Below are 13,083 nucleotides of genomic sequence, written 5' to 3'. Positions count from 1 at the left end.
GGTCACCCCCTGAGGATGTCTCCTTTGGAGACATCATGGAAATGCTGCGAATCAGAGGAGGGTGGTCTGCCCAAAATCCTTCCTCGGATGAGTCTGTGTTTCTGGATGCGTTCGATGCAGGCCCATCTACTTCTTGGGTGTCCCCCCCGGCTGACCCTCAGGTGGACTTAATTACCACCAGGGCTTGGAAGGAGCCGGACATCGTGGAGCCAATTCCCAGAAGGCCAGACAAGATACTTAGCCCCCCTTCTGATAGGCTGGCTTGGTCTAAAGGTTCTCCAGTGGATGCCATGGTGGTGGCGGCTGCCACCAAGAAGGAACTAGCGCAGGAGGTTTCCTTGGTCCACCCTCCAGATAAGGAATCTCGGATGTTGGACCGCATTGGAAAGCGGATGTTTGCTTCAGCTACCTTCTCTGTGAGGGCGCTGAACTATATGGCACACGTTATCAGACTCCAGCGAGACTTGATTAAGGAATACGCTGGAGCTCCCCCCGGAGCCCATGGCAGCCGGGGACAAACGCACCTTCTCGACTTGCATGGCCACTCTGAAATCTATTACTAACACATCTATGCGGCTACTCTCCCATGCCACGGAGGGAGTGGCTAGAGCCAGCAGAGCAGGCGTCGCTCTGCGGCGCCATGCCTGGCTCCGCCTTTGCAATTTTGCGGAACCCTTCAAGGCGTCCTTTGCTAACGCACCCTTTGACGGTTCTATGCTCTTTGGCAAGACCGACTGCGACACACTGGTCCAAAGTGAGAAGAACGGGAAGACGCTGTCTGCCATTGGGATCCGCTTCTCTAATCCCCAACGGTCTTTCTCGAGGAACTTGAGGGACCAAAAGAATATGTGGTTCCGGAAATCACAGCAGTCCCATCCCGCTTCGGATTCCTCGTCCTTCAGAGGCAGAGGAGGACAAGGTGGACCCCAGCCCAGAGGCAGAGGGGGGCTGAGGAATCTCAGGTCCCGAGAACCTTTCTCGGAGAGGCCCACGCAACAGCACTGAGGGTTTACCCGGCTGTCCCTCTCTGGAGGCAGTCGGGGGGGGCGTCTGTCGGAGCACCTCCAAACTTGGGAGTCTATTACTACGGACCGGTGGGTGCTCCGAATTATATCCAGAGGTTATTCCATTCCTTTTCTGAGTCTTCCCCCTCTTATGAAACGCCTCCCCCGATGTCCCACCCGATCAAAGGGAGGTGGCAGCTTCAGAAATTTCAAAGCTATTAGAAAAAAGAGCCATCCAGCACGTCCCCCCAGGCCAGTCCGGATTGGGAAATTACTCCAGGTTCTTTTTAGTGCCAAAGAAGACGGGGGAACTGAGGCCTATACTAGACCTCTCATCTCTAAACCTGTTCATTCCCAATGAGAAATTCCGGATGGTCACTCTGCAATCTATTCTCCTCTTCCTACGGGTGAATGACTGGATGTGCTCCATAGACCTCAAGGATGCGAACTACCACATTCTGATGGACAGACGATCCAGGAGGTTCCTCCGCCTTTGGCTGGGAGCCAGTCACTTTCAGTTCAGGGCTCTTCCGTTCGGCCTCACCTCAGCCCCCAGGGTTTTCACCAAGGTCATGGCAGTGGTCGCAGCCCAACTGAGACTGCAGGGCATTCGGGTCTTTCCGTACCTAGATGACTGGCTCCTCACCGCCTCCACCAGGCATCAGCTCTGCTTGGCCAGGGATTATACCCTGGCTCTTATTCAGCGTCTCGGTATTACTGTAAACCTTCAAAAATCATTCCTTCATCCTGTGCAGGTTCTGGAATTTATAGGGGCCAAGATAGATACACGCCATTCCAAGGCCTTTCTAACAACAGACAGGTTGCGCAGTTTGTCTCTTCATGTTTTGGCAATTCTCCAGTCCCCAGCCCCACCTGTGAAATTAGTCCTGAGAGCTTTGGGCTCCATGGCGGCGGCCATCGGTCTGTCGCCCTTTGCGTGGCTGCGCATGAGAATCCTTCAGTGGACTCTTCAGGTCCAGTGGTCACTTTTGCTGCACCCCTTGAACACCCCGATTCCCTTGAGCAGGGTTTGCAAGGACTCCCTTCTCTGGTGGCTACACTCTCAGGAGCTGCGAGAGGGGAGACCGTTTGTCATGCCTCAGCCCCAAGCCACTTTGACCACAGACGCTTCTCGCCTCCACTCATGACGAAATTCCTGCAGAAAGCCCATCGGTTGGGGAGCAAGATAATCCTCATAGCCCCATTCTGGCCTCACCAGATCTGGTTCCCTTACCTGCGGTCTCACAGTGTAGTTCCTCCTTGGATCTTAGATCCCATTCCGGATCTAATTTCTCATCCTGCGGGATTACAACCCCCAAACCTGGGCGACCTCAAGCTCACGGCTTGGTTGATCCAGTTCCGCTGATAGCAAGGACTCCCAGTATCTCGTCACCAGTGAAAGCCATTCTGGTAGTAGCACACAAACCTTCTACCAGAAAAATCTACGGTAGTAAATGGAAACATTTTTCCATTTGGGCCAAAGACAGAGGCTTGGACCCTTTTACTGTCCCTATCCCAACGATTCTTGAATTTCTGTCCCATATCTTTCATCAGGGAGCCAGTGCATCTACGGTTAAAGTATAGTTGGCAGCCATCTCTCATTTTCATGTGGGGGGTGATGTAGGATCACTGGCTTCCACCAGGATTTGCAAAACCTTTTTAAAAGGCGCTTTTCTGTTAAAACCACCAGTTAAGTCTGCGGTCCCACCATGGGACTTAACACTGGTCCTTCAGGCTTTGACGGGCCCTCCTTTCGAACCGGCCACATCGGCTCAGTTGAAATTTTTATCTTGGAATACAGCCTTCCTGGTTGCAATTACTTCGGCCAGGAGAGTGTCTGAGCTTCAAGCCCTCTGTATGAAACCCCCTTATCTAATATTTCATAAGGACAGAGTTTCTCTCAGGACTAATCCTTCCTTCCTCCCTAAAGTAGCCTCTGAGTCGAATATTAATCAGTCTATTAATCTGCCAGTGTTTTTTCCCAATTTCCAGAACAAAGGGGAATACACACTACACAAATTGGATGTGCATAGACAACTGCGTTTTTATTTGCACAGGACAGTGACTAACCGTAAATCTGACCAATTATTTGTGTCCTTTGCCAAGTCTTCTTTGGGTAAGCCTGTTACCAAAGTGACATTAGCCAACTGGATTTCACAATGCATCATTCAAGCCTATTTAGCTTGGAACAAACCGGTACCTTTGGGAATCCATGCTCATTCAACCCGATCCATAGCTACCTCTGCAGCGTTCTGGTCTAAAGTCCCTATAGACGACATATGTTCAGCAGCTACTTGGTCCTCCTCTCATACATTTATTTCCCATTATAAATTTGATATGATTTCCAGGAGTAGGGCTTCCTTTGGCTCCGCGGTGCTCCGGAATATTCTTCCCTGAGGGCCGCCCAAGGTTTCTAGGTAGCTGGGGACTCTGTCCCACAGGTTGCAGACCAAATGAAGTTAACCACTTCAGATAAAGAAGTTATGTACTCACCATAACGTTCCATCTGAGTGGGTAACTTCATTTGTCTGCAACCGACCCCCCCTCCATTCCCCCTAACCAGTTTCCTGCTTCTTAACCAAGGAGAGGATTGTCCATTCTGTTAGGCAGTAGGTTACTGGCCTCTTTCGAGGGTCTTGTGGAGTCCCCATAGGCAAACTCGATCTGAGGATGGGGGATGTGTAGCAGGGGATTATGGGTAGGGGAGGAGCTAGGAGCTCGGATCTTTAGCTAGGTAAAGCTGCCGGCTCGGATCCGAGGATGGGTCCGATACCCACAGGTTGCAGACAAATGAAGTTACCCACTCAGATGGAACGTTATGGTGAGTACATAACTTCTTTTTTTTGTTGTGTGTCATTTTGTTCTTTGGAGTCATAACACAAACAAATACAGCTAGTCATAATTGTGACACTTTGGCTTTTAAGAATAATGAGTACCAGGACTTTTCAGTCAATCTGTTCTGTTGAGTATTGGAACAATGAATTAAATTCACTATAATGTGTTTTTACCATTAGAAATGTATTACATGTTGTTTCATTGTCTTTGTCTTGTCTTTGTTCTCCTCTTTTTCCAGAACTTTCCTGGTGATAACTATTGTGATGCCATCAACAACAGAGCATTTTGTGACTTTGATGGAGGGGATTGTTGTGCTTCAACAGTGAAAACAAAAAAAGTAAGTGTACATGCTGTGTTATATTTGGATAGCAACCGACATCTAGAAGCCTTGCATGACGTAATTTTTGAATATGTAGCTTGCTTTCGTCTATCATCAGTATACATCTAATTTTGTAATATGGAGTGGTACTATGTGTTCACACCAAACAATGGAGTTTATATGTCTTTTTTTTGGTCCCCTCAGACCTCATCATTTCTGGCCTGGCCCCCAGTAACCCATGTCCACACCAGGTGTACTAGGTATTCTTCCACTCCTCCTCAACTTACTCTGGTATTGCTGTGGCCAATCGTGGCTTCTAAGGGTGTTCTGGGTCTTGGCTCATCTCTGCTTATGTTGGGGGGGGGTTGTGTATGCCCTACCCATTTCCCTTTTCATACCCTACCTCACGCTCATTGATTGCATTCAAAAGCAACTCCCTTCTTTGATCTACTTCTCCCCTTAGGGAGTGTATCAATGTGCACCCTCCCACCGAGGAGAGGCACATACACCCCTTCCCTTCCCCACTGCTCCATTTGTTGCCTGAGCCACTGATCAGACCTAGATCAGGTGGGCCATAGTCTAAGAGTTTAGAAGTGGCATGAGATTTGATAAATTTTAACTCCATTAATTTTGTCAAATATATTAGAAACTGACTTTCACAAACATGGCAAAAGTACCCATTCTTCAGGCTTTTTATGGATGTTACCTGCAGAAAAACAAATAGTCCCACGCAAGTGCGGCATGGTACATGGCCCAAAACTTCCATAACTGAAATCCGAAAACAAGAGGCCAGACACATGAGTCAGCTGCTCTAAATAAATGGAAAATTATAGAATATAAAGATCCAATAAGATGTCTGTGAGCGTATTCTGATGAATAAAAAATACCCAAACAACCAAAAGGCTGAAACAGTTAGCGTATCAGTTTCGGCATGTATGTCTTCATCAGTGCAACAACAAATTACTCAAACCACTACACAAAAATATGCCCACTCATTGGTTACTCACCAATGATCATTCAAAAAAGGTGCAAATATATTTTGGGAGTAATACCAATTTTTTTGTTAATTTAGTGCAAAAGCATTGGGATGCTTTATTATTGGATGAGCGCTTAAGAGATTTATTACCCTCTAGATGCCTTTTTTCGCAAAGAAAAGGAAAAACTATGGGTGGTTGGTTTAGTCATTATAAAAATCTACTTATTGTGAATCAGTTTCATATCACCTCACTTTAGATGGTCAGTTATTGTTGGGATGTTTTCCTTGTGGTAACTGCAGTTCTCTGAAAATAAGAATAGATCATCTACTACTGGGAAATGGAAAAGGCAGAAGTCAATATTGAAGCGACATGAATATATATCAGAAACTGCAGTGGATGAGTACTCTTCAGCTATGGATACTGACATTAGAACACAGCTAAGAAGAAAAACATTGCCATCCCTTTAGAAGAAGTAGAACGGCTGGACGTAAGCAGTACCACTGGCACATCCACTTTAGAGACACTGCTACAAATGATGGTTCTGAATAGAATCCAGTCAGAATGTACACAATATTTCTTCTAAGCAATTATCCATTGTTATAATTGATTTAGTGAGTAAAGGTTTAGGTTTTATTCCCAGTTATTTAGTGCCCGTAAATATATTTGCACAATATGTTATTGCTTTTTGTAGATTATTGAACCTTAAATTGTATTTTTATGATCAGCAGTCGCAACCTGATAAGGGTGAAGGGGATTTTAGGTTTAGACCTTCAACTTTTGTGCCTCCATCTAATAAAAATGTGGCTATTTTTCAAGAGCAAATTCTTAGAGATTTACATTTTATGTATAACTCCTATAAGAATATTATGAGTAATAATCTATCAGTGGTACAACAGTGAGCTCTGAAGAATTTGAGTAATAACCAACAATTGTTTATTAATACAGTGGATAAGGGAGGTGCAGTAGTGGTCTGGGACTGGGCGATGTATTTTGCTGAGGCCAAGAGACAATTGTTGGACCACTGATTCTGTCAGAAGATGTATTTGGACCCTACCTTATGTTTAACGATGAGACTGATAATTTTTACAGTTAGCTCAGGAGGAAGGTATTACATTCTAAAGAGATGGTCTACCATTTTACAGTTTCTGATCCAGTTAGACAGTTTTTTGATATGTTGCCCAAAATACACAAAGATCTTCAATGACCTCCAGGCAGGCCTATAGTCTCGGGTAGGGGGTCTTTAACAGAGTCTTTGTCGGTTTATTTGACCCGGTATCGTAAACCTTTATTAGGATTTGTGCAATGTCGCATTCAGTATACTACACAGTTTCTGAATATTATTCATGACATGCATCTTGAGGAAGGTTGGCTTTTGTGCACTCTTGATGTTTCTGCTCTCTGTACTAATATCCCTCATTGGGCAGGGCTTATGGCCCTGGAGTTTTGGTTAAATCGAGGTTCTTTATATGTTCCTTGCTGTAAAACATTTTTGCTTTGTCTTATGTGTTACCTAAAAATGTGTTTTTATTTTAAGGATCAATGTTATTTACAACTTAAGGGTAGAGCTAGAAGCTCCCATATACGCTAATTTATTTATGGTATATATTGAAGAACAGATCATATATGATAGTAGTCATAACCTTTTTTGGAATCTATGAATATCTGATGTAGATATCTTCATGACTGCTGGCTTTTCTGGAGGTCAGATTCTGTTTATTTACAGGAATTTATTGATTATCTTAATGAGAATAAGTAGGGCATCCAGTTCACAGTCAACTTTCATTCTACTAATATTACTTTTTTTAGATGTACAAGTTACTGTACAGGAGGATGGAACTTTGTCTAATACGATTTTTCAGATACATCCACAGTTCAATACTCTCTTGCAGGCCACCAGTTGCCATCCACAATATATTATATGTAATATTCTGAAATCACAGTTTCTTAGCATCCAGAGGATATATTCTTATTTATTTATTTTATTTTATTTATTTATTTAACATTTAACTGGGAAAGTCTGACTTGGAACGAAGCCAATTTGCAGCGGAGGCCTGGGGAGAAATGCTCCAGATGCATGTCTTTGTAACGTGGGACGAAACTGGAGCACCTGGAAAAAACCCAAACGAATGCAGAGAGGACATGCAGACTACGCACAGAAGGCACCCCAGCCGAGAATCAAACTGAAGAACCTCTTGCTGTGAGGCGGCAACGCTACCACTGCACCGTCCTGTTCTTCACAACAGGAGTTGATAAAACATGAATGGGATTTGATTGACAGGTTTTGTGATAGAGGGTATAGACGTAGGGATGTGGTGGATGCCTTATCAACTATTGCTGATATGGACAGATCATCATTATTAGAGTACAGGGTTAAGGAATCTACAATGCAATCATTAAGACTAGTAAATTTTGGGAGTAATACCAATTTATTTGTAAATTTAGTGTAAAAGCATTGTGATACTTTATTACTGGATGAGCGCTTAAGGGATTTATTACCCTCTAGATGCCTTTTTTCATATAAAAAAGGGAAAACTGTGGGTGGTTTGTTTAGTCATTATAAAAAATCTACTTATGAATCAATTTCATACCAAGTCACTTTAGATGGTCAATTATTGTTGGGATGTTTTCGTTGTGGTAACTGCAGTTTTTATAAATATGTTTGCAAAGGCAAGCAGTACATCCAAAATACATGTAAGGTTTTTGATATTAAAATTTATGGTAATTGTAATTCAGACTGGATTATATATTTGGTCACATGTACATGTTCTGCTTTTTATATGGGACAAACTTCTCTTCCCTTCAAATTTCTGAACACTTAAGTGATATTAAGTGTGCCCATAATTCAAATGCTTTATTTAAACATACTATTAAGCATACTTCTGCAAAATATATTTTTACTAGTATTATTAGAATTACTTTGAGTAGGAATAACAAATCTGGATGGCATAAATTATTAGGTAATAAAAGAAGAGGTGGATTATTAGGTTGGGGAGCTTATTTGTACCTGGTTTGAATAATCATTTGTGAGTAACAAATCAAGAGTTGAGTGAGCATATTTCTATATAGTGGTTTGTGTGATTTTATATTTGTTGCACTGATGAAGGCATCATGCCAAAACCAGTATGCTAACTTTTTCACCCCTTCTGGGTGTTTGGGTGTTTTTTATTCATCAGAAAATGCTGACAGACATTGTATTGGATCTTTATATTCAGTAAATTTCCATTTATTTGGAGCAGGTGACTCGTGTGCTGGCCTCTTGTTTTTTTTATGGATGTTAACCATATGAGCTAAAGTGAAGTTGCGCATTTGCGAGTGAATTTTTATGAAGGCAGTTGAAAATGCATGCTTCACATTTACAGGCTAGACTAGGTAATAAATGGAACAGCATTTAATATGTTTGGGCATAGCTTACTAAGTGTCAAATGATGAATGCTGCACTTCATATAGGCTCCCTACTGAAATGTCTGCACTGGAAATGCCATGTGCCAAGTCAAAAAACAATGACCAAAACCAAGGGAAAGAGCCAATCTTAATGATTGCTTTTCTCCTTTAAGCTTTATTTTGTGCCTCACCCCTCCCCCAGACTTATGTATATTAACTCTGATATCACCATACCTTGGTAAAAAGGGAATTTCCTGAGAAATGGCCATCTCGAACTTGGTATATATAAGTACATGTTTTGGCCATTCATTCTCTGTGTTCGCAGGTTCATAAGTGTTTACTAGACTAATGACCACAAGGGCCTTTTTAAGCCTAGCCATGTATCCCAAATCTCTGACAAGTTCTGATACCCTTGATAAGTGTAAGAATGGGCCTGGGAGATGAACCATTTACAGGTTACCTGTTTGCATCAGAGGCATAGCTGCCAAACCAGGGATGAATTTCCGGTTTCCCATCCAGTTGTCCAAGTTGCACTTGAATTGGATATGGGAGGAACTCTGCTTCACATGGATGGGGGGCCTGTTCCATAGATGAGGTAGTCTCTGGGATACATACCTATCTCTCCAGCAGGTCCTATTTATATCACAGGCAAGTTTAAGTCTTTAGAATAGGTTATTCTGGTACTGTTTGTTTTGTGGATATGCAGGAGGTCCATAACAGTGGGGTCTGACAATGCCCTGTATGCCAGACATAGATCTCTCCTCAGAAGCCTGTAAGAGACAGAATACAGGGATAGGGCCTTGAGGCAGTCTGCATAGGACATATTACTTATGCCCTGTATTATTTTAGTGAGGAACCTCTGTGGATGTTCCAGTTGTTGGATATGCCTTGTAAGTTACATACCAAAGAGGGCATTGTACTCAATGATAATATAGTGGAACGATTACTTCCTTGGACTTAGATGCCATACCTTTGTTTATAAGTTGCGCAACATAGAATGATTTCCTCACCAGTGTAGACACGTGATGATCAAAGGCTAGATTACTATGTGTGTCCCTAAGTCCTTGACTACTGGGTCAACTCTAAGGGGTGTATTGTCAATATGATAGTAACAAGGGATGGGTGACTTCCCAAAGGATACTATTATGCATTTCTTGGCATTTAGTTTTAGTCCATGACTCTGACACTAGTTGTTTTTCTGTGTCAGCCCATCCTGGAGCACATTTGTGTCAGTGTAACATTCAATGACAGCTCCTAATTTGCAACCATCTGCAAATTTAGTCAGCCAGAGACCACTGACATTGGCCTTGACTTCTGAGATGTAAATTCCAAAAAGGAGCGGTCCAACTAACGATCCCTGAGGGACTCTATGTGTGACTGGCCTCTTTGTAGAGGTGGACTTCCTAATTCTAACTTCCTGTCTGTGAGCCAGTTGGCTAGCCACTGGGTGACATACGGGTTTGTACCTAACCTTTTGAGTTTGTCAAAAATGCCCCAGTGGGGTATTGTGTCAAATGCCTTGGCCAGGTCAAGGTAAGCAGTGTGAATGATTTTACCCTCATCTGTTGCTTTGGTGACCTTCTCAAAGAAGTCCACCAGGTTGAGTAGGCATGATTTGCCCTTTATGAAACCAAACTGGGTTGGATCCAGTGTCTAAAGGTTTACTATATCTCTATTGATCATCTCTATGATAATTCTTTCCATGGCTTTACTCTAGTGAGTCCCAACATTTCATATGGTTACCCTTCAAATATAGACAGAAGCATATAGTCAACAATTCTCACAGTGTGAGTAAGGATTTGGAGTATTTTATATATCAAGGATAAATCAGGTCATCCTTTACCTCTTGATGAGCTATTCATATTTGCTACAAATTTCATTTTTGCCTCCTCATTTAAGAGCAAACATAAAGTGTTGTTTTGTCAATGCACTTTTCTTTGTTGCTGTAATAGGCTTTCTCACTTTTGAGAGTGTGTGTCAAAAACAATTCACAGAACTGTCATCCAAAATTACTGTTTTTTATTACCATTGTCCAACACGTCTGGTACAGAAAGGCAACACAAGTGTGTTTCAGTGATGGAGAATTAAGTCAGGTATCAAGCTGTAGAATCTGCATCTTTTATCAAAACTAGCATAGATTAGCTGAGAGCATTGATTGAATATAATTGACTGGTATTGTCATGGAACAGAGTAGGTAAAGGTCTTTTCTGGGAATACAGATTAGTAGTGCTACTCTTAGAAAGCTTTCTGAATGTTTAGTGGAGTAAAATAAGTGTACACATCCAAGAGCAGATCACATCTTGAAGTGATTTGCATGTGAACCAGAGAATCGCTATGTGTCATGGTAGCCAAGCAACAATATATTTCAGCAAAGTGCAGAATCATATTATAATATATTAATATGATGTAATTTCTAGTGCACATATACATAGTGTGAATATGTTGCCTGTAATGCTATTTTATTAAGGTTGTTTGAATCACCTGATTTGTGCTCCTCTTTTTTGTTATTCCTGTTTCCCCTTCGTAGTCTATACCCTGTATATTGTGGTTAAACTTTCCTAATATTTTTTTATTATTCCCAGTGGTGTTGGTGGTTGTATTCAATGAATTTGACTAGTCCAGTATGCTGTCGGAAGGTAGTGCATTAACCTCTCATAGTGAGACATTTTTGAAAAATGTGCTGTATGTATAACTGAACAATACAGCCTGCTAATCAGTTAGGGTTAGCTTTTTTCTTTAAGTAAAAATAGTTTATAATAGCTATTCAAATACATACATTTCCTTTATGAGGCACCCCTAAATTAGGTATACATAAATATCTTGGTTTTACTTTTATAGCAGTACCTGTAATTAAGTCTGTGACCAAAGATTCCACAGTTATTTGGAGTTGGCATTTATGATGGTGTATGTTCCACTGAGAATGATGCTGTAAATCAGAATTCTTAGTACAAAAGAAATATTGATATCACGTGTAATGGCAATCATTATATAGGCTGGTTTAGAATACTGTTGTCTTTATAAACCATTAACATTTTAAAAGAATGCTTTTTGTAGTTTACATATTTTAATTCTAAGCTTAATTGTCATAATACATTTATAAACAGAGTAATATTTATTATTAATTTTGTTTCTAACGTTCAAAAGTAAGCAAACATTTTAAAAAGATATACGCAGGAAGCTGTTTTAATGATCACTAGTACAAAATGGCCTTATATGTGATGTGATTCTGCTAAATGTATATAATAGAGCAATGAGCAAATCATCATACAGTAGAAGTGAACTTTAATACATTTGCATATCACAGCTAAGTTTTTCAAACTCTAAAATGGCAGCACGCCCTGAGCATTCACTTTTTTGTTTGACATGCTTATAGTTCAAGGTAAGCCTCTTCTCCCACCAGATTGGTATTTCTTGGAACTTGCTATAGATTTCATATGTGAGAATAAAGCTATGCATATTTAGCAGGAGACAGTAACCATGGCATAGCTATTGTATTACAATATTAATGATATTTAGAAACAACGTATAATATTTTATAGCAAAGGACAGAAATTATAGTGTTTTTATCAAAAAGTAAATAAATAAACCCAAAACCTTAATTATAATGTTTTTTTGTTTAACAACAATGATAACTCAACATGAAGCTACATTTTCTGCATTTATGTTTTGGAAGCTTTTCTATATATAGTACACACTACTGTCTTAATCCTTGGATGATTAACATTACCTTTTTATATTTGTGTCTGGGTGTATATTTACACTTGTGATGTGTTGTCTGTTTGCTGTTAACACTTTGAAATCACAGTGCATCACAAAATGTGAGTCACAAGACATGTTCCACGTGGCACCTTAGTATATACATGGCATGCTGGTAGGTATAGTAAGACTAACTTAGGGATGAAATAAAGTTAAAGCTTCTAAGCTGGGTGTCACTTCTGTAGTCTGTAGCCCTGCATTATCACATGTCTGCTGTTGTTGGTAAGGGCAATACACAGAACTCAGTTTCCAGTGACAGGTGAAGACTGCAAATACTGAAACAAGTTAACAAAATTCTAAACAGTTAGAAGAATTTGTAATCACCATTATGGTGGCAGGTAGAATGATCCATTACTAAACAACACACAGGTACAGAAAAGCTGTCTGGTTTTTTTTCCATCTTGTTCACATCAATATTCAATGGCAAAAGCACCCATTTTTGTGTAAACGCAGCATTTATAGACCATGGATAGATAGTCCTGTAGTTCAGATTTGAGTTTTGTAGGGGCATTAGTATCCACAGGTGTTTCTAAAATGGTAGCTCACATTGACTGGAAAAGATTTTTATACTGTGGGCCTCCCATGGATACTACAAGTATGTTTCATGGACATTAGAGTCCCATATTACACATTTGTGTTCACCTGATGATGAGTTCTTTCCTTAGACGTTGATGCTCAGTCCACTCCAAAAGTGTACAACAGAAATGATAAAAATGGGGTAAAGATAAATGGTTTCCCTAAAACATAGCACCATATTGTAGTTTCTGTAGCAGATTTTGGTAGTCATACTTCTTGATTCATTGCGTGATTG

The 13,083-nt window shown here is 41.0% G+C and overlaps 1 protein-coding gene across 1 annotated transcript in view; it reads left to right on the top strand.

The window, feature by feature from the left end:
- Positions 1 to 13,083, top strand: part of PAPPA (pappalysin 1) — a 3,990,201-nt gene that overhangs the window by 3,945,373 nt on the left and 31,745 nt on the right. The window contains exon 22 of the mRNA XM_044058178.1: positions 4,078 to 4,176. Coding sequence (XP_043914113.1) covers positions 4,078 to 4,176 — 99 coding nt within the window. The remainder of the gene's footprint in view (positions 1 to 4,077; positions 4,177 to 13,083) is intronic.

Source organism: Protopterus annectens, chromosome 16.part0 (assembly GCF_019279795.1).
Source record: "Protopterus annectens isolate FY-2018-M chromosome 16.part0, PAN1.0, whole genome shotgun sequence".
NCBI lineage: Eukaryota > Metazoa > Chordata > Ceratodontiformes > Protopteridae > Protopterus > Protopterus annectens.
This window is presented reverse-complemented; position numbering and strand designations above follow the sequence as displayed.